This window comes from Ixodes scapularis, unplaced genomic scaffold (assembly GCF_016920785.2).
Source record: "Ixodes scapularis isolate PalLabHiFi unplaced genomic scaffold, ASM1692078v2 PGA_scaffold2__306_contigs__length_199485367, whole genome shotgun sequence".
Lineage (NCBI taxonomy): Eukaryota > Metazoa > Arthropoda > Arachnida > Ixodida > Ixodidae > Ixodes > Ixodes scapularis.
The window spans coordinates 179,074,492-179,094,364 of NW_024609857.1; the positions used below are offsets into that span (position 1 = coordinate 179,074,492).

General features: G+C 39.3%; 1 protein-coding gene across 1 annotated transcript in view; it reads right to left on the reverse strand.

Annotated features, from left to right (window-relative positions):
• The window catches only part of LOC121832971, a 59,267-nt gene that overhangs the window by 16,223 nt on the left and 23,171 nt on the right, over positions 1–19,873 (reverse strand). Inside the window, exons 5-6 of the mRNA XM_042292123.1 lie at positions 11,907–12,012; positions 2,745–2,882 (exon numbers count right to left, since the gene is read on the reverse strand). Coding sequence (XP_042148057.1) covers positions 2,745–2,882; positions 11,907–12,012 — 244 coding nt within the window. The remainder of the gene's footprint in view (positions 1–2,744; positions 2,883–11,906; positions 12,013–19,873) is intronic.

Below are 19,873 nucleotides of genomic sequence, written 5' to 3' on the forward strand. Positions count from 1 at the left end.
CAGAGGCTACCTTGGTCAGCCGGACGTACAACCGTTATGAATAGCTGTGTAATACAAGCTTAGGCTAAAACATTCCCACTTCATCGCAAATTTAGGTATAAAAATTTGCATATACTTTCCCCAGCTGTGCTTACTTTTATACTGGTTTCTGTAAACAAAAATGTTGTAATAGCAATTACAATTGTTTTCGTCTCGCTTTTGCGGAAAATGTTCAACTAAAGCTTCTAGAACTTGTAATTTTATAGGGGAAAGCAGGCGTATTGATTAAACTAATAAAAAAAGAAAGCAACGCGGAAATTTTGTTCATTACTAAAATACTTGCACCTGAGCCCGGTACCCGAATACAACACGAAATATATATAGTCCTAAAATACAGACAATAAAAGGATAATCGCGTCTGTGGCTTTGGACGGAAATGCCGGCGTGGAAGGTGCACTTTGCAACGCTGTAACTTTGAAGGAAACAAAATGATGAAACAAGTTTTTTTATGAATAAACAAAAGAGTATGATAAAAAACTATAACTATGAATAAAAAAAACAAAACGAAAATGTTTTTTAGTTGCGTCTTGAATTTCATAACCTGTATTTTGGGACAAGTTTGGAGTGACATAAAAAAAAAATCAATATTTGAGATAAAGCAATTATTTATATATCATTGAAAATAACTTTTAATAAGAATATATAACATAAGTTTAAATGCTGTAGTTATTTAACTTTTTTTTTAAACAGCAGCTGATAAATATAGTGACGAAACGTCAAAGGCGAAATGTTTGCGCATTTTTGAAGCAAAATATATAGCCTCTACAGTGCTGTACAGACTTAAATGAATAGTTCGCATGATGTATTATAAGTGGCAAATATGTGAAGTTTCCCATATTTGTAGTTTGCGTAGTATGTGTCCCCGAACATAACATAAAGGGGACTATGAAAAATCGAATATGCCGATCTGCCGCACTCCGTTTTGATTTCTCTTCAATTATTATGTTTGTGCAAAATCTTTTTTGGTAGCGTTCCCTACTCATTTTGAAGATTAATATATAAACAATTTAGCGAGAAAAGAAAAGACGCATACATTTCTCTGTAATGCCGAATAGAGCGCAGCTCTTCAGGAGCAGAAGGCTACGGAGGGAAGGGCATGTCCCTGCTCCCCCTTCGTAACCTCCCATCCTCCTTCCCTGCTCCTTTACCATTTAGTGGGAAACTTTCGCTAAATTTCACGCTAAATTTAGAGGAAATTTACAAACATTTTCCCGCTAAATTTAGCGGGAAATGTTTACCCTCGTGACGTCACACGTGGCGTCACGTGTGACGTCCTTACGGGAGACGTCCCGTAATGCAACGCGTAGTTACGCCGACGCCGCTCAACCCGGAAACGAGCGCCTTAAAGATGGGCTGCAAAAAAAAAACAAAAAAAAAACTCGTCATCCTGATCTCACACGTCACAATGACGAGGGACATCACGAGGGAAAAATTTTCCTGCCAAACTTAGCGTAAAAATTTTTACCCTCGTGATGACACACGTGACGTCATCGTGTGACGTCATCATGTGACATCATGGTGTGACGTCGGGAGGGTAGAATTTCCCCGCTAAATTTTGCGAAAAAGCTTTTCCGCTAAATTTAGTCACACGTGACGTCATTATGCGACCCATCCCATAACGGAACGCGCGGTTACGCCGACGCCAACGACGCCTCTCATGCTTGAAACGGGTGCCCAAGGGCTACGCTCTAAAATTATAGTGAGGAGTATTGGTTAACGAAAATAAGAAACTGATCTCTCAGACAATATGCATAAAAAAATCTAGGAATATAACGCTTCAGAGTTCAAATGAAGTATGATATTATTAGAAAACATTTTGTCAACAACGAGCATAGCTTGGAAATTAAAAAAGAGGACATTAAGACTGAATAAAAAATTTGTTGAACAATTTATAAGGACAACATATAAGCAGGCCACAGAAATACTAAGTGCCTATACTTTTTAATAAATTGCCGAATGATCTACATAAAATCAAATTCCCCAGAATAAAAAAAAAAAAGAACTATAACAAATATGCATAACTGAACAGGGAAAAAAGGACGCATAATATGATATAAGAATAGATGATGGAGCATCCTCGAAAACACATAAGATAAGACGTCCTCTTCTTAATTTATTAGAATTACCATTAAGTCGCAAATTCTAGTATCCTTCACGGTATGTAAATGCTAATTCACTTATATTGTACTTGTTTTTCATACATATTCTTCAAGACGGAGGAATAAATATTAGCTGTGAAAGGAGGCGCAATTGCAGTAATTTATACTGATATTGCTGTGCCCTGATGTTTTTAGTTATCTGCGCAATAAAGATCAGAGGCTCCTGTCACCTTCCACGGACAAGGCATTATTGGCTTATGTGGGCTTTACATTGTATTATTTTCCAAGAAAGTTAATAAATATGTTCTTTTTTGTGTTGTAACGTACTGTACTGTATGTGTTTTGCGATAAGATTGATCAATAGTAGACTCACTAAAACAAACAGATATGCTTCCGAAACGTTCATAGAAAACTTCCATGTAGAATTCTAATAAAACAAAATCTTTAAGCTTCGTTGACCTAATATTAATTAACGTTAAGACGCACGGGTAACGACTCGGTGTTAACATGTGACACGAATCCATATAAGCACTTTAGACTTTACGTTCCCAGTCGTCTACCGTGTTTAGATAATGTCTTGACAACTTTAATGAAGGAAGTACTCACGTATTATTGTTGTATTGCTGACGCAAAACTTCTTTGGTGCATTCTGATAAACCTCGGGGACTACTCAAATACCTCGTGGCCATTAAGGTTCTATCGCTTTCTGGACAGGTATCACTTATATCCCACGGAGAGCCCAACCTGAAAAAAAGAAAAAAAAAAGAAAACGCATAAAACACGACACTTTTAGAATATTCGGTGAAAAAAGGGATAGTGACAAGGCAAGCGCCGAGCAGGAAATATAAATAGATGAAATAATATTTGTTGGAGGGGGAGGAAGAGCAAAAAATGATCGTTTGCTGCGGCTGTTTAAACCGAAGGTTTAGCGAAGAAATAAACACACAATGCTGGTGTCGGCGCCTCACCTCTTTGTCGTTTCTTATTTACAATATAAATATATATATATATATATATATATACAAGCTTGAAAATCTCAAGTCAGAGAAACAGAAACACGGAAGGTTTATTTCAATGCTTCGGCAAGAGTCTTCCCTTCATGAGGAACGGCGATAGAGTGTATGTGTGACGCGTTTTATACAAATCCTTAAAAAGGAGAGGGGGAGGGGGCGGGACAACATTTGGAGTTCACGAGTAAGCGTGACCAAGCATGGGGACAGTAAAACCGAAAAAAAATGGGGGGGGGGGGGGGGGGGGGAGAAGCAACTAGACCGGACAAGATGACGAGGGTTTCACCAGATAAACATACAAAGGGCGTATAAGTCAACTGTACTACAGTAGAAGGAAAGCGGTAACAATACATGGACCTAAATATTGTTCTCAATGCAATATGAGGAGTTAGCAAACGGAAGCTCTTGGGATGGGCCAGAATACAGAACTTAAAAAGAGGGGAGGGGGGGGGGGGAGGGGGGCAAGAGACACGGACGCTGGTTATACCCTGTTTCTAGCCTCAAGTACGGCACCACTATATAATAGTCTGTAGAAGTTTGTGTTCAACACTCTATTACCCCTTGCACTTATTGTATCGATTTTGATAGCAATTCAATTGATGCGAGCGTTCCGGGGCTTTCGTTTATGCCTTTTTCAATGGTGTCGAATCGATAAATAAGATAGGAATCGCGTTGTTCGCGTTCTCGGTTTGACTTGAATCCTGTCTCTAATAGCGTAACCGTTAGTTTATCGAAGGAGTGTTTTGGCAGGCACTCATGTTTTGAAAGAGGAAGATTTGGGAGAGATTCTGCGTGCGCTCTATGGTTGTTAAAGCGCAGTCTAAAAGCTGTTTCGGTTTGTCTTACATATTGCATGTCGCATACGCTACACTGAAGCAGGTAAATAACGTTTGATGAATCGCACGAGAGCTGACTTAGGATCTTGATATTGAATTTCGAACAAGTGCTGCTGGCTGTGCTGGTTTCTCGCATATGTTTGCATATTAGACATCTAGGTTTCATGCAGGGTTTGCATCCATTATTAGACTGTGACAGATTTAGTTTGGATTTTACTAGGGTATCTTTGAGGTTGCGCGATCGTCGATAAATTACACCAGGTGCTGACGGAAACGCGCGCTTAAGACGTTCACTTTATTCTAGAAGATTATAATGTCGCCTCAAGATGTTATTCACTTGAGGATAACTGCTGCTATATGTGAGGCATAGGTTAGCGCGTTGTGTGTCACGTTGCTTTGTGAGGTTCTCCAAGAGATCAGCGCGGTTCAATTCGGAAGCTTTCTTAATTGCGTCGTCAATCACGCGGGGGGGGGGGGGGGGGGCGTGGGATATTTCTGATGCCTGAGTACGGTTCTTAGTTTTTCTGCGTTTATATCAGTCATCCTTGTTCGCGCATACACGTTTAAATCGATGGGCTTAGCTATAAGGTATGCTATTTTTGCAATGACGTGGGTGGTCGCTCCTATAGTGAAGGTAGTGCTGTCGGTCTGATGGTTTGCGGTACAGTTTTGTTGTCAGTTTGCCATTGTCTTTCGTTACAGTGACGTCCAGGAAGTTGACACTGGTACTGGAGTAGGCGGGGGTGAAATTGATGGTAGGGTGAGCGCGATTGTACTTGTTTATAAAATAACGCAACTCATCTTCGCCATGTGTCCAAATAATAAAAATATCGTCAATAAATCTTTTGTAAACAAGTGGTTGGAAAGGGTAGTCAGCTAGAAATTTTGATTCTAGCATTCCCATAAATATATTAGCGTAACTCGGTGCACTTTTGGTGCCCCTTGCAGTACCGCTAATCTGCCTGAAATGTTTGTCGTTAAATTCGAATGCATTTAGTTCTAGCACAAGCCGCGTTAAGGTCGCAACGACGTGACTACCCGGAGTGCCAGTTTTTCTGCGGAGCTCATACATATCAATTAAAGCGATTATTCCGTCATCGTGTGGGATCTTTGTGTATGTATATATATATATATATATATATATATATATATATATTTACAACACCACTACTCCCATTCGAGTCTCTTGTAGGCTCGTACAAAATTAAAACAATACAAAATGATTAAAGGGTTACTACAAGCACCTCATAAAACTTGTACATGTTGACAGATGCCCTTCTAAGTTAATCAAAATAATTATATGGAAATTGAATTTACGATGTTTCGTGGAAAATTATTCCATTCATTAATGGCTCGGGGTAAGAATGATAATTTAAATAAAATATTCTGTATTGGGAACTATTCAAAACGTTTACCGTGATCGTTTACTGTTAGGGATTACATAATTTGCTTGGAAATAATAAGTTTTTTTTTTTCTAATTCACATACTAATTTGAGCTTTGCACTTTGTGTCCTTTTCGCTTGAAGTACACGATCAAATTGTATACAGACTTCACTGAGGGAATCATGTTTACTATTTTTGTTGCTTATAAACGTTGCGGCTTTTTTCTGGATTGTTTCTAATTTATTATTACCTGCGACAGTGTTTGGAAAGCATACGATATTGACGTACTCGAGAATAGGACGGATTCTTCACTTTTAGATAGAATTTCGTGTTTTGAGAGTATTATTTTTTTGGTGAAATTTTGAGTGCATTTGATGGAGTTTATTTTTCGTTAAAAATTCGGTGTTTTCCTAATCCTACAAACCTCTGCGTTAAATTTACGTTTTTACATTTTTGAGTATAAAAAATAAAGTATAAAATACCGAGACATAAACGTACACTAAATTTAGAAAAACTCGCCTGATCGAATGATACGTCTGCAGCTGCATTTGGCCTTTGCGCCCTCCTCATTTGGTCCCACGACAAATCATTAAAATTATTGTCGCTTCGAATAATGTCACAACGTAGAAATAACTAAACATCTAGACTTAGTCGCAGGAAATCAGAGGTTTTAGCTGCCCTGCCCTCCTAAAAAATGCCCAGATTCATCGCTTTCACTATTAAAAAAATAATTCCCCTCATCCTATGAAGCAAATATAGCATAATCCAAACTAAAAAGCGGAATAGTTTTTTTTCGTGATCCATGCGAACATTAATATTGATTGACGAAACAATTCCTGGAGTAGAGGAACAAGAGGGACAATGGACAAACACAAATCTCCAAACACAGCTCGGTGACTGGTTCGCGACCGAAAAAATCCGCCTGGTCCGGGTATCGAACCCGGGACCTCTCCATTTCCGGTCGAGGGCTCTACCAACTGAGCTAACCAGGGGTTAGACGTCAGTAGAGCAAACGGGTTTTATCAGCTGCCACCAGTGTAACACAAACGAGGGTGAAGCTTGCAATTTAGGGTTATGATTTTAATGCAATTAAAAGCAAAGGAGTAAGCGAGCTGAACATGAATGATGGTGGCAGCTGATAAAACAAGTTCGCTCTACTGATGTCTAACCCTTAGTTAGCTCAGTTGGTAGAGCGCTCGATTGAAAATGTAGAGGTCCCGGGTTCGATGCCTGGACCAGGCGAAGTTTTTTGGTTGCGCACCATCACCTAGCTGTGTTTGTCCTTGGTCCCTCTTGTTCCCCTTCTCCAGGAATTATTTTCGTCATTCATGTCCAGCTTGCTTGAACATTTGCTCTTAATTGCATTATAATCAGAACATTGATCCGCTGTTCTGAACAAACCTTGACGAGAAAAAATGGGAAAAAAACTTCTGTCAATAGTCAAATATTTCAAATGAAACCTCTCAGGACCACCGACCTTGTACTCTCTAGAAATGCATTCGTCAACTACTCTGTTTTTTATTTTTTATTTTGCTAGCCTGGCCTCCAGATTCTGAGTTTTTTTCCGGATAATTGTGAATTATCGAATATTTTACCTGCGAGGGATATTTTTGTTTGTTTTTCCGATGTATCCGAAAACATCGAACCCTATGTATAGGCTAATAGTTTCGTTATAAATACATTATGAGTCACAAAGCCAATGTGCCGGTCTCAGAAGAGTTGATGACTTAGATGTATGCCAAAGTATTTATAATCTGATTTTATTAAGGGGGATATTGTGTACGGAGTAAAAAAAACTGTTTTTTGTTAGTTATAGTAAAAAATACAGATCTACATAAATTTAATACCATCTGCCAATCGTGAATCTGATTCGCGGTGAAATGTAGTGCATGATTGAGGAGGATTTAATATTTTTTACTAATAATTTGCGAACAAAGCATATAATTGTCAGCAAAGAGGCGGATTTTTTACAAGAATGTTTTTAAACTGAGTCATTTATAAAGATCAAAAACAAAGCAGGTGTCAATACCGATCCCTTTGAAACGTAAAATGAAACTGTCCCGTCCGATGATAGATGAGCGTTAGTTGTAACTCACTGAAATCCATTTGCAAAGCACTTTGTTATCCACTTACATATTCTACCTCTTCGAAAATTGTTTCTACTTTAGGTATCACTTTTCTGTGGAATAACTTGTCAATGCTTTAAATAAATTTATAACTATGAAATCCACCTGGCCTCCAGGTGGATGCTTTCAGTTAATTGCGGCACAGTCGTTAATTGGCGTCTGAAGCCGTGATGAAGTGAGGTTAATACATTTTGCTCTACGAAGGTTGCAATGTGCTTTGAGGTAATGCTCTCAAGCATTTTGCAGCAAGAGATATATCCCTGTAGTTAGTGTGTTAAATTTTTGTTATTAGATTTATATATGGAAATGGCTTAAGTGAATTTCCGGTTTTCGCGAATTTTCTCTTCACTGGATGAATGGCTGAAAAGAAAAACAAGGTATTTTGCAACCTATTCATCATACAGTCTTATGAATACTTTGCGCATTATGCCTCAGCAAGTCCTTTTTTGTATTTGGCTTAACTAAAAGCGACCAAACTCCTTGTTCGGTGACCACACCACCAATGACTGAAGCTGAGCAAGAGGCGAAGGAGGGTATGGCACATTGTCAGCTTTAAAGACAAACTATAAGTACTAATGAGACGTTTTTCCAAGGTTTTCTTTATTGATTTTAAGTTGGACGTGGCTTTTGGGTAAACACGATTCCAGAATTTTAATGTGATGATTTATTGAACGATTGAAGGCGTATTTTAAAAACATTATGTTTAGTTGATTTAATATTGAAGCAGAGTTGAGAATTTAGCTCTGCCAAGTAATTTATCCACATGAGTTTTTATTTTCTTTGCACTATTGCGCAGTTTGATTATTTCGGGTTTTCTGTGAACGTTTCCCCGCGTTATCTAAGGAGTTTTTCTTACTATTTTTAGTCGGGATAAACTTTGGTATACAAACGTTATGGACGCTTCTTTGAATTTGTTCGAAAGATTGTCGGTAGTGGTGGGGGGTGTTCATGGCGAGCGATTGTAAGGTGTCAAAATGTACGCCAAAATAATCGAGTAGGCCTACGTCGTCTTCTCTGTTAAAATCAAGGATTATACAAACCTTCGGTGTAACAGAAACTGTGAAGCTTCTTTTGAAAGTGGAATTGACCATTTCATGATCGGATATTCGATTTAACACGTGAACACTATATTTCTGTTTTATAAATTGATCACGGCCCGAAGACACTATCTAGCAATTACTGTGTTGACCTTGGAATGCGGGTATTATCAATACCAATTTGAGTTACGTTGTAAGAAAGGCATAGTTTAGTAAGGTCATCTACACCATAAGAAGTATTGGTGGTTGCTTGAAAGACCAACAAAAAGGATGTATGTTGAAATTGCCAGCCATTATTTTACTAATCATAAAGCTTTTACGCATGTATTCATAAGTTTTTTAAAGAACTTGTGGGAAGCATTTAGAAACCTGTAAGCAGCTGCAACGTTGCAAGACCTGTTCTCGAACCCAATGTTACACTATAAAGTCTCAATTTCTTGTAGAACCTGTAGCAAGGTAAATAAAATTCCACTACGCACAAGACCGCCACTCCGCCGCCACGCGAAGCCCCATTTTTGAGAAAGGTTGTGAAATTGGAAGGTGTGACCTCGCTATCTCGTATGCAGCTTGATAACCTTGTTTCGGCTGTTACTAAAATATCCGGATTAGCACTCATCTTTCAAATTTATTTCAGTACTCACGATTGTTGCTTCGAGTTGATCAATTTTATTGACGATGCATAAAGAGATTAAACCAGACGGGAAATAAACACGTCTAGAGATTCATATTCGGCCGTGTCAAGAAGAAGCCGGTTCGACTTCTCCACCGTTTATTATGATTGTGAATTATTTGATGTTAAAAATTTGATCTGCACACTCGATATCTTTCCGCCAATGATGGAAGGTCAGCTTTCTGGATTAGACCCGAAACTGGTGTTCTCCCATCTGTGTTAAATATAAATCTTACATATTTATTTTGAAACCGCCCTAGCTTTGCAGTGCTTCACTTTATAAAAAAAATGTCCCAAATGGTGTTTTCATTTTACAGGATTGGCTGAAAAACTGTTTCATAACTGCGATGTTCAATATAATATATAAGTGGTGTCCCATATAAATTACTTTTCACGCCGGACACCCGTTATCGAAGTTGTGTGCATATCCCTAACTCTTCAGCATGTAGACGCCTGCTGTGTGCTTGCAACACAAGGTATGATGCGAGAGGACTATTTTTGAAGATAACCAGGAAATGACATTGGAAATAAAGTGTGGTCGCCCAGCCAATCTGAACATCGCTTCTTCAATAAGAAACAAATAAAGATCACTAATAGGCATTTGTTGGTGTTTAGTTGTGAAACCTTATTAGAAACACTGTTCCGTAAGAGTCCTTTGCTTAAAGCGATTCTTTTCAGGACAACACCTTTATTTCCTTTGCACAGTCCCGTACACAAAAGGCCGTCTACAGTCCAGTGTACAAAGTTACCCTTCTCCTGGAGTCATCTCTTTACCGTGAGAGACCCGCTATGAGACTTAGAAAAGAAAGTTTTAATGTGCGCTGGTATCAGCGTTTTTTTCACAAGGTGAAGGACGTCATGTCCTGGGAGTGAATTCTATAACTTTCGGTACATGGGTGGCTAAAAGATTTAATTAAATCTTTCGTTAGACGCTTTCGTGAAACGTTCGATAGATATTCTAAAGAAAAAACGTACAGCTAAAAAAATGATAAGCTCCAACAACTTTCGTTAAGTAAGCCCTTTGTGGCCCAGATTGGCCATTACAGGTCGAACCAACCAAATATGGCAAGGCACCACACAATTGCATTTGAATCACCGTCCTTAAAACTGGATTGCTTTGATCACACAGAAAAAGAAAGCCTATAAAGAGATGGCACAAATACGGATTACCAAAACGAACAGGCCCAAACTAATTTGTTCGGCTTAGCTACACCGACTTGACTACGAAGGTGGACATATTGACACAGGGACAGCCGAATAAAGTCACATACAAGATAATTATAAACAAATCCCTTTTTCCTGCACACATAAGAGACCCACTGTATCGGACTTGGGCACGCTTGGGCACAAAAGGTAACCACTGTGCATAGCAACAATGTTTCAGGACCTCCATAATTTTGCTGTCTCATCAATATCAGTAAGGGAATCAAACTAAAGTCTCGCTTTAAAAAGGCTTTTCCAGTTGTGACTTGCAGACTGCGGGGCTCCAGTTTCCTCGTTGATCCTCCGCTCCTTACATGAAACATTCACGACCACTATGCGGATGGCAAGTTAGTCTGCTTCCTTTGCGGGGGTTCTGGTGACATCAGAACGCCGAGCTCTCATACGTTCTGAATGAAGCATAGGGGGTAGACCTCGAGGCAGCTTGCATTGAGGTCTACCCACTATCCTTCAATCAGAGCCAATCAGAGCTCGGCGCGGTTCTGACGTCATCACAACTCCTGCGCAAGAAGCAGACGACCTGCTCTCAATCCCACAAGTGACAAACGTACTGTAGGAAGTAATTTGCCATATGTAAATTTAAACGCCGGGAAGTTAGTCTGGCTAGGAGGCACCTGTCTCTGCTGTAAGCGAGAAACCTTGCTAGAGAAGTACTACCGCTAGCCTGAGGCCTTTAGCGTGCATCGCGGAGTAGCGGTACAGTATCACAAGCCGCTACGATGGTAATCCAGACTTAAACGGGCAGCTGCGGGAATCAAGCCTAGGGTTCCCGGGTTCTCCAGAGGGAACCATTGCTCTACGCACTCCTACCTGTTGCGCTCATCGGCCGCCGTATCCCATAACAAACCATGCTATGACCATGAATTGAAAGTTTGCATTTTATTTGCCATTGCACTTCGCGTACCATCGTTTTGCGATGCCGAATAATCAGTTGAGTTATCACCTATTTCATCCGTCGCTCTGTTTTTGCTGTCACATGCACGGAGGTCTGTCAAATCCTTGCCGAGTTTCCCTCTTAAAGTTAATCAATTCCTAAATTTTTCGAAATTTGAACTTTGATAGATTCGTTTAATCACTACTTTCAACAAATTTATAATCTTATTATCCCTTAAAATGAGACTAAGCTTTAACAATAGCTTCGGATGCGATACGTGATCAAACGCTTTTACAAAATTAAATTAAACAGAAGACAAACTCTATGTGCACTGTCTTGATGTCGTTCCTCACCTTACTCGTATTTTGTTTTTGCAAATTCCTAATTATAGGTAGCGACAGAACTTCCTGTTTATGGCCAATTCTCTACGCAGCGGATTGTTTTATTTTCTACCCAATTATCCTTCCGCTCAACTTGCACGGATCAAAAGGCCGAAACAGCTGGGGAGCTTAACAGCAAAAGCAATCATGTAGGAAGACATTTTCTATTAACAACTAAGTATTGTAAGAGGATATAAAAATATATTTTTGTTTAAAGCGAAGAAACTTACATATGTGCTATTTGTTGGGCCACAGATAGCACTCCGTCAAACATAACGCCTGAGTCATGGACGAGCCCAACGCCTAAGGAGCAGATTTCGTTAAAATAGGAATAGCCTGGAAATAAATTGACATACATTCAAAAGCGCGTCACACCTCATAATAAGCTGTAATCCGCCATAGTTCCTCATGTATAAGAGCTGTTAAAGTGTTGACGTGGACGACTTTCCATACGTATTACGTGAGCCCTATCCAATAAACTCGACATAAACCAAACCATATGATGCTATGTGAAACTAATAATTCCTGTAAAATCAATGCGAATAATGCTTAGGAAAAAATTGATATTTGAGTTGGAACAGGTACGGTAACATTTGACCTGAATAAAAATTATTGTTTCCACACAAACTGGTTTAAAAGAAAACTAACTAGAAGATCAAAGCACACCTGCAACCAGAAGCTATGTTGAATAATAAATATACCAATACTAATGACTATATTATTAATATATACCTGTTCATGCGGACAAGCTCGTTTAATCTAGGAACTTTAGCCATGCTAAAAAGTAGGGACTTGCACAAGACAACGTTCCATAAGATTTCTGTTACGTCGTTCCGGCACTTTTGTTAATGCTGTGTATGCTTATCAGTAGTAACTGTATACTACCAAAAACAATTGCAACCTATTTCCCAATAATTTTAGCGGAACTTATTTTTTAATGCAGCGTACTATAAGCTTGATTTAACGAGATACATGTTTTTATGAAATTCCCAAGTAACAAGGAGAAACGGTTACTTTATACAAACATGGGGGTCTCAATTCGTATTGCTGTAGTAGAACATGAAGTCAGCTGTCATTGTACTACGGAGGGATTGAGTTTGCGCGCTCTTAAAGTCACAAGAGGTTGTTTTTTTACGCTGGGCATTTGGTTGGTTAGCTTCAGTAGTGATTCATCATTACGTCTCTCAACTCTCGTTGCGTCGATTGATTGTGCTAGGTAAAAAGGAATGATGCAGTGAATCTAATCTATTGGATAGAGCCATCGGCTGTCCCACGTGTACAAATATGAAAGCGGTATCATGGACCCTCGTTAATATGTTTTTTTGTTTTGTTTTGTTTTCAAGGGCCCGGCTTGTGCGCCTTTTCTTTGCCATCACTTAGGCAAATAGAGAGCATCCAGGATCAGCCAGGCGAGCCCAGATTGGACCAGCCTGTTGGATGACACCACTTAAACCGCAACTTTTACTCTTACATCTTTAATGTCATATTTTGTTTAGCCATACCCTCGTGGAGCAAGGTTTATAATAATAATAATAATAATAATAATAATAATAATAATAATAATAATAATAATAATAATATAATAATAATATTTATTCACGAGAGAAGAATTACCAAGTTCAGCTTCGGACCTGGTCAAAGCCGGCAAGGGCTTGTGGGACCAGATCCAGCAAGAGAAGAATCAAACGGCGAGCTAATAATAGTAATAATAATAATAATAGTAATAATAATAATAATAATATTTATTAAGAAATGCTGCTCTGGCAGAGGTTATGCCGGATTAGTCAAAGCCAGCTAGGGCGTGTAAAACTAGGTCCATAGATTGCACTAAAAAAAAAAAAACAGGAGTAAGTAATGCAGCTCAATAAACAAAGTAAAAAAAACAATTAAAACTAGAAAATAATAGTTTTAATAATAATAATTATAATAATAGTAACAATAATATATTTATTTGTGCACACAGTTCTTGAAGTTGAGGCACTGGTCTGTCAAAGTCAGTAGAGGCTTGTGGGACATCACCATGCAAGTCATAATCACAGTGTCTCCACTCGCGAACAATATCAATCTCATCATGCTATATCCACACTGTAATGCAATCAAATATGTTGAAAATAAAAACACGCAAATAGCTTCAATGTCTACACTCTGATGCAATAAATGATAATGTAAACAAAAACACGCACAGATACGCGCACACACTCAGGCACAGTTATGTTTTTACACTGAGATCTTGGAGCACTTCTTTGAGTTTTTTTAGAGTCCGCACGATGTATGTTTTTCAGTAGGTCATTGAAGGTTGAAGGCTTATGAAATTGCGAGCTTTTTCCGTAGGTCGTGGTGATACAAGGCACTTTATACCGTTCGGTCCGACGAAGTGATCTTGAAATTATATGAGGTCCTTTATAGCCATCGTTCCAAAAACATTTGAGTATAATTGTCTGAACTACTAAAGTATTGAATAATGGCAAACCTAATTTTTTTAGTTTTTCTTCTTTAGTTTCTGACGCTAGACCTAAGACAATGCTCTTAAACATTCCTCTCAAAACTGAATCTATTTTTCGACACCATATCACAGACCCATCTCCAGAAATTGTTATACCCTACCTTTTATTCTACTTTGAGTGCCAGACGACGCGACAGAGATCTTATATTTTCGTTCAAATGCCTTCAAAGAGTCATTGATTGCCCTGACCTAACTTTCATTCATGTTATTCATGAATAACATTCATAAATAACATGACATATTAACATTCATATTCATGTTACGAGAAGATTTTTGCGAATTTCTCCTCCACTTTAAGTTAATTAATTCTTCCAAACCTGCCCCATGGCACGCATTCACACCTTGTATAATATTTTTCGATGATTCCTGCATTGACGTTTTCAACCCTTCTTTTGCAGCGTTCAAGTTTTCTCTTACAAATCTATAAATATTTTGTAGCGCTCAATTTTTCTCTTGTCAATTTGTAGAAATATTCTTCCTTTTGCTGTATGTTAATTGTGCATTGTTAATTGTGCGTCATTACAAAGGCGAAAGCTTTTCGTGAGCACAAAAAATAAACAAATGAATGAATGAATAAATGAATAATACTGTACGCTAACGCATTAGCTATCATCTTTTTGGTTGATTTAGGAATACTTATAATAATAATAATAATAATAATGTTTATTTACGCGTGTAGTTCACTTGATAGTGAGACGGGTCTGTCAAAGCCAGACAAAAGGCTTGTCGGACAAGACCCTACAGTTTGTTATAGAAAAGCGTCCCCACACGCGTAAAGTTCCAAGCACAACTTACATCCTATTATAAACGATGATGGTCACACAAAGACATGCACATACACAGCACAGTCAAAAAGTTGCACTTTTACATCGGAGCACTTGGTTCAGGTTTTTTAGTGAGTCCACAGTGCTATCCGGTAGGCTATCCGTCATCGTCTGGTAGGCTATTAAATATATAGGGAACATAGAAATTCCGAATTTATTTTTCATATTTTGTCACAAAAAAGGCATTTCATAGCGTTCGCTGTGTCGAAGCGATCTAGACACGACATGGGGGTACTTTGAAATTATCACACCAGGAGTATTTCAATACAACGGTCTGATGGAACAATGGCAAGCCCAAGACTGCTGTGATATCTTCTTCAGTTGGTGATATGAAACCATAAACAATGTTTTTAAATATTTCTTTTAAGACTGAGTCAATTTTTGGACTCCATAGTGCTGGGCTGTGACCAAAAATAGTTATTCCGTAACGCAAAACACTGTATGCCAAAGCGTGAGCTATTGCCTTTTTTTTGTTAAATAAGGTATTAAAGACCGGGTAGTATACAGTAAACAAGATACATTTCTCAGTCGTTTACAAAGTTTTGACAAATGGGAATTCCACGACAAATCACTTTCAAATTGAATTCCTAAATATTTAACTTAAACTACATAAGATATGGGAGAACAGTTACAAGATGAACAAAGAGAAGTATGCATATATTTAGGATGGTTTGGGGTTAACATCTTAAGGGGATTACGAAAGCAGACAAGCTGAGTTTTAGATGCATTTATCGTAAGACAATTTGACTTAAACCAGTCATGAAGTTGACAAGTGTCCTCTTGGAGTAAAGCGATTGCTACAGGATAATCAAGATGTTCTGAAAGCAACACTGTGTCATCTGCGTATTGGAGCAATTTACATGTTGAAACTGAGCTGGACATATCGTTTACAAAAATGTTAAAAAGAAGGGGTGATAAAATAGAACCTTAGGGAATCCCAGCTTTTAAGGTAACTTGGGAGCTTTGACTATTACCTAGAGAAACTAGCTGTGTCCTCTCAGTTAAAACGTTCCGGAGAAGAGAAAGAAATGGGCCGCGGAATCCAATGTTTTGCAATTTCGTTAGTAAAATCTTGTGACTCACTGTATCGAACGCTTTTGCCACATCAATAAAAAGCGCGCAAGCAACCTGATGCCTCTCGAAGGATAGATGCAATTCATCGGCAAAATGTTCCAAAAGTGGCTGTTTCTCCCGTCTGTTGACAAACCAATAACCCATATTGATTGGGCGACAAAATATTAAAGCGATCAATAAAGGCCGTCATAGTTTGAAAAAATGTGTTATTCTAAAATTTGGACAATACAAGGCAAAATGGAAATTGGTCGATAATTGTCAAGTTTTTTATGCTCTCCCACCTTAAATACGGGCTTCACTAGCGCACTTTTCAAATCAACCGGGATCATCCCGGAGGAAATAAAACCATTTAAAATGTGAAGGAGCACAAGTTTTATAGTATCATAATTTCGGCGCAGATCATTTGCAGTGATGCCATCGATACCAGGCGCCCTGTTAGTTTCGAAACTAAAAAACGAAGTGAGTAGATAAAGTTCAGATGTTTCGGGATGGAATGCCGAGGAAACATTTGAATCAAGAAAATCTGCTGTGAACATAGTATCATCACGAGCTACTCCAGAAGATGTGGCGAAGAGCTTATTGAAATCCTCTACTAGTTTTGTCGTATTGTTACCAAACACTTTGTCTAGGGAGGCATCGATCGATCTCTTTACACCCGTGCCTCGTAACTGATTTATCAAACACCAAGTCACTGAAATATTTGACCTTGCTTTAAAGAAATTTATCTCGAAAGTATTTTCTTTTTGCTGGTTGAATGTGCGCGGTTACACGATTTCGCATACTACGGAATCCTTTTTTCAAGTTGGTATCGGTTGGGGATCGCCGACACCTAGCCCAAAGAACATCTTTATAGCGGATAGCTGACAAAATGTCACACGTTAACCATTCTTGTTCGCTTCGACGCCGCCTTAGAGTGATAACCTTTTTAGATTTGTCCTTAAAGGAGTCAAATATATCTCTAAACTTACAGTATACTTCATCAAAGTCTTCAATAGAGAGTAAACTATTCCAATCATAGGTTTTAACCAAAATGTCAAATCTAATTCTATCAGTTATTTTTAGTGCTTTTGTTATCGCTATTATTTATTTCATCGTGAGCTGGGATGCAATTTGGCACGCCACAAAGTAATGGTCGGCTAATTTTTGCTCTATTACGGCCGATATTGCAACAACATTCGGAACGCGTATGCTTATATCATCCAGACATGAGGCCACAAGATGATTATCCAAAAGATATTTTTGAGTTGGAGCTAAACTCAGTTCATCCAGACCAAAATGCGCTAACAGATTGAGATATTCACAAACAATAGACTTGACGGGTTGAAGCGTATCAATGTTGAAATCACCTACTAAACAGATGTCGACAGACTGAAAATTGTGAAGTGTATTCTTTAGTTCTTCTAAAAATCTTAAAGGATTAACTGAAGGAGGTCTGTAAAAAGCTAATAAAATCAAGGACCACTTATCATTCCATAGCCTAATAGACAAAGACTCGCAATGGCAAACTCTACATAAAGTGTTTCAGTACACAACTCTTTAACAAATATCGCAATGCCTCCTCCTCGCCCAATCGGCCGTGTAAGAAAAAATCATTTAAATCCCGGTATCCGGAACTCACCACAGAAATCGTCTTTAACATTGATCTCTGTTAGCACAAAAACGTCAAACAGTGACGACATACTGTTTACAGTTATTGCAAACTGGTCCCAATGTTTACAAATACTCCGAATATTTACATGTAAGAAGCCAAGAGTACTATCACTAGCTGGTTCCGAGAAACGTTGAAATGAAGAAAAATCTGAACATTGACGAAATTGTACTTCCATTATTCGACGCGGTTGTTATCCACTGTTATTTTGTAGCCGTTTAGCAACAAAAAGTGTTAGACAATCAATTCCAGGTCGGCCAACCGGTGGATACAAACCAGTGACGAGGTTCCTGTCTTTTGTTTTTGCAAATAGCTTCCCATTTTTCACCCAAGTGAATTGGTACTGCTTGCTTTTTGCATTCTCCCGTACCATCCAAAAGAGTTCCCTGTTTTTTCGCGTTAGGTTCTCGTTGAGGAAGAGTTTGGGCAACGAACCCTCTGCCGCCAGAGTCCTCAGCTTACCTCGTGTGTCGAGCCATTGTTCCCTTAGCGACACTGAAGCCAATCCAACTAAGATAACTGGAGGGCCGTCGCGCCGAGATGGCAGACGATGCACCGCCAGTATGTCCCTTGGCTGAAAGTTTTCGAGGCCGAGCTTGCCAGCCAACTCGCCCACAACGGAGACTAAATTTTCACTTGGGGCATGAGGGAGTTCATGTATCTCAAGGTTTGGGAGACGACTGTACTGGTCACTATCGTTCAGCTCTTCTTTCAGGTGCTCGATGATCTGAGACTGCTCTGTTACCACGGTTCTTAGCAATGTAGTTTCCTCGCGGAGTTCTGTTATCGCGGTGGAGTTGGTAGTATCTGTAGACAGCAGAGAGTCGTACCGAGCCGATAGAAAGTCTACGGCCTTCTAAACTTCCGTTACTGCGGATTTCAGGCTCTCGACTACAGGCTTCAATGTCAGGAGTTGATTCATCTGAGTTGGTAAGTCGAGGGGCGTCTCAACGTTGGCCTTCTGCAAGGTGAGACACTCCAGTTTAGCTTCCAGCGACCGAAGATGTTGCGTACCAGCAGGAGACGCGCATTGTGACGAGCTGGTTTCACTTCGAGACGCATTCCCGCTTTGACGTTGTCGGCACACCCGGCAGCGCCAGACATCTTGTTTTCTAACACCCATGGTCTTGAATGTATTTTCCGCAACACCGGAGCAAAGCTTCCCAAGATGATACGATGTTCTGCATTCGGCACAGGACATTTGCCGACCACCGTTCACAATCTTCCCGTGGCATCGAGCGCACTTGAGTGGAGAAGACATAGCACACGCGCAGAAGGGAAAGATGTGAAGTGCTGTACTCCCGTATCACGTGCGTCGCCCTGATGTGTTGGGCAGGCTGGTGCGAGATGCTTTGCTCACCGTGGAGATCATCGTGCCAGGCAAACTCGCGCACAACGGGCGTTCTAGGAGCCGAGCCGGACGAAGACGCAAAGTTACTTAGGCCTGCCCGGTGGAATGCTGTCAGTGAAGACGTTGAGGACCCGACCATGAGCAAAGTCGGTGCCCGCAACGACGCAGGGGAATCGTCCGAGTCACAAAAAGCTCTTCGGCACTGGATGTTCGGTATCCTACCCTGTGGAGGTTGTAACATGTTTGTTTGTCTCTAAGCAACACGTAATGTTGAGATTTCATATATTACAAGTACGTTTAAAAAATGTTTCACAATGATTTAGTATATCAAAGAAAAAATGTTCTAACGCGAATATTCACTTTTTTTTATCGAATAGACGCTAACATTGCAGATAATCTGCAATAGCACCAAGTACAACATGCACTCCTACATAAGTGCTACGACAAACCAAAATTTAGGGGAAACATATCTCTCTGTATGAAATCAATTATACAGACAAATTCGACTTTTTGAGATGGTGTTTATGAAGCTGAGTTTTTCCATAGATAATGTTTTAGTGTCGAAGGAAGCTTTCCGTGATTCCCCCCTTTTATACGAAATTTATGTTCACTATAGTTGCGCCGAAGATAATTTTGAGAAATGTAGTACAGCCATATAAAAAGGAATACCATTAGATCACGTCCAAATAATTTTTTAGTAAAACAATTTATACAGTGCCTAAAACAAATAATTAACGTATACTTAGCTACAGATGTCAGCTACACTGCAATGTTTGACACTCATCGGCCGAAGTGGC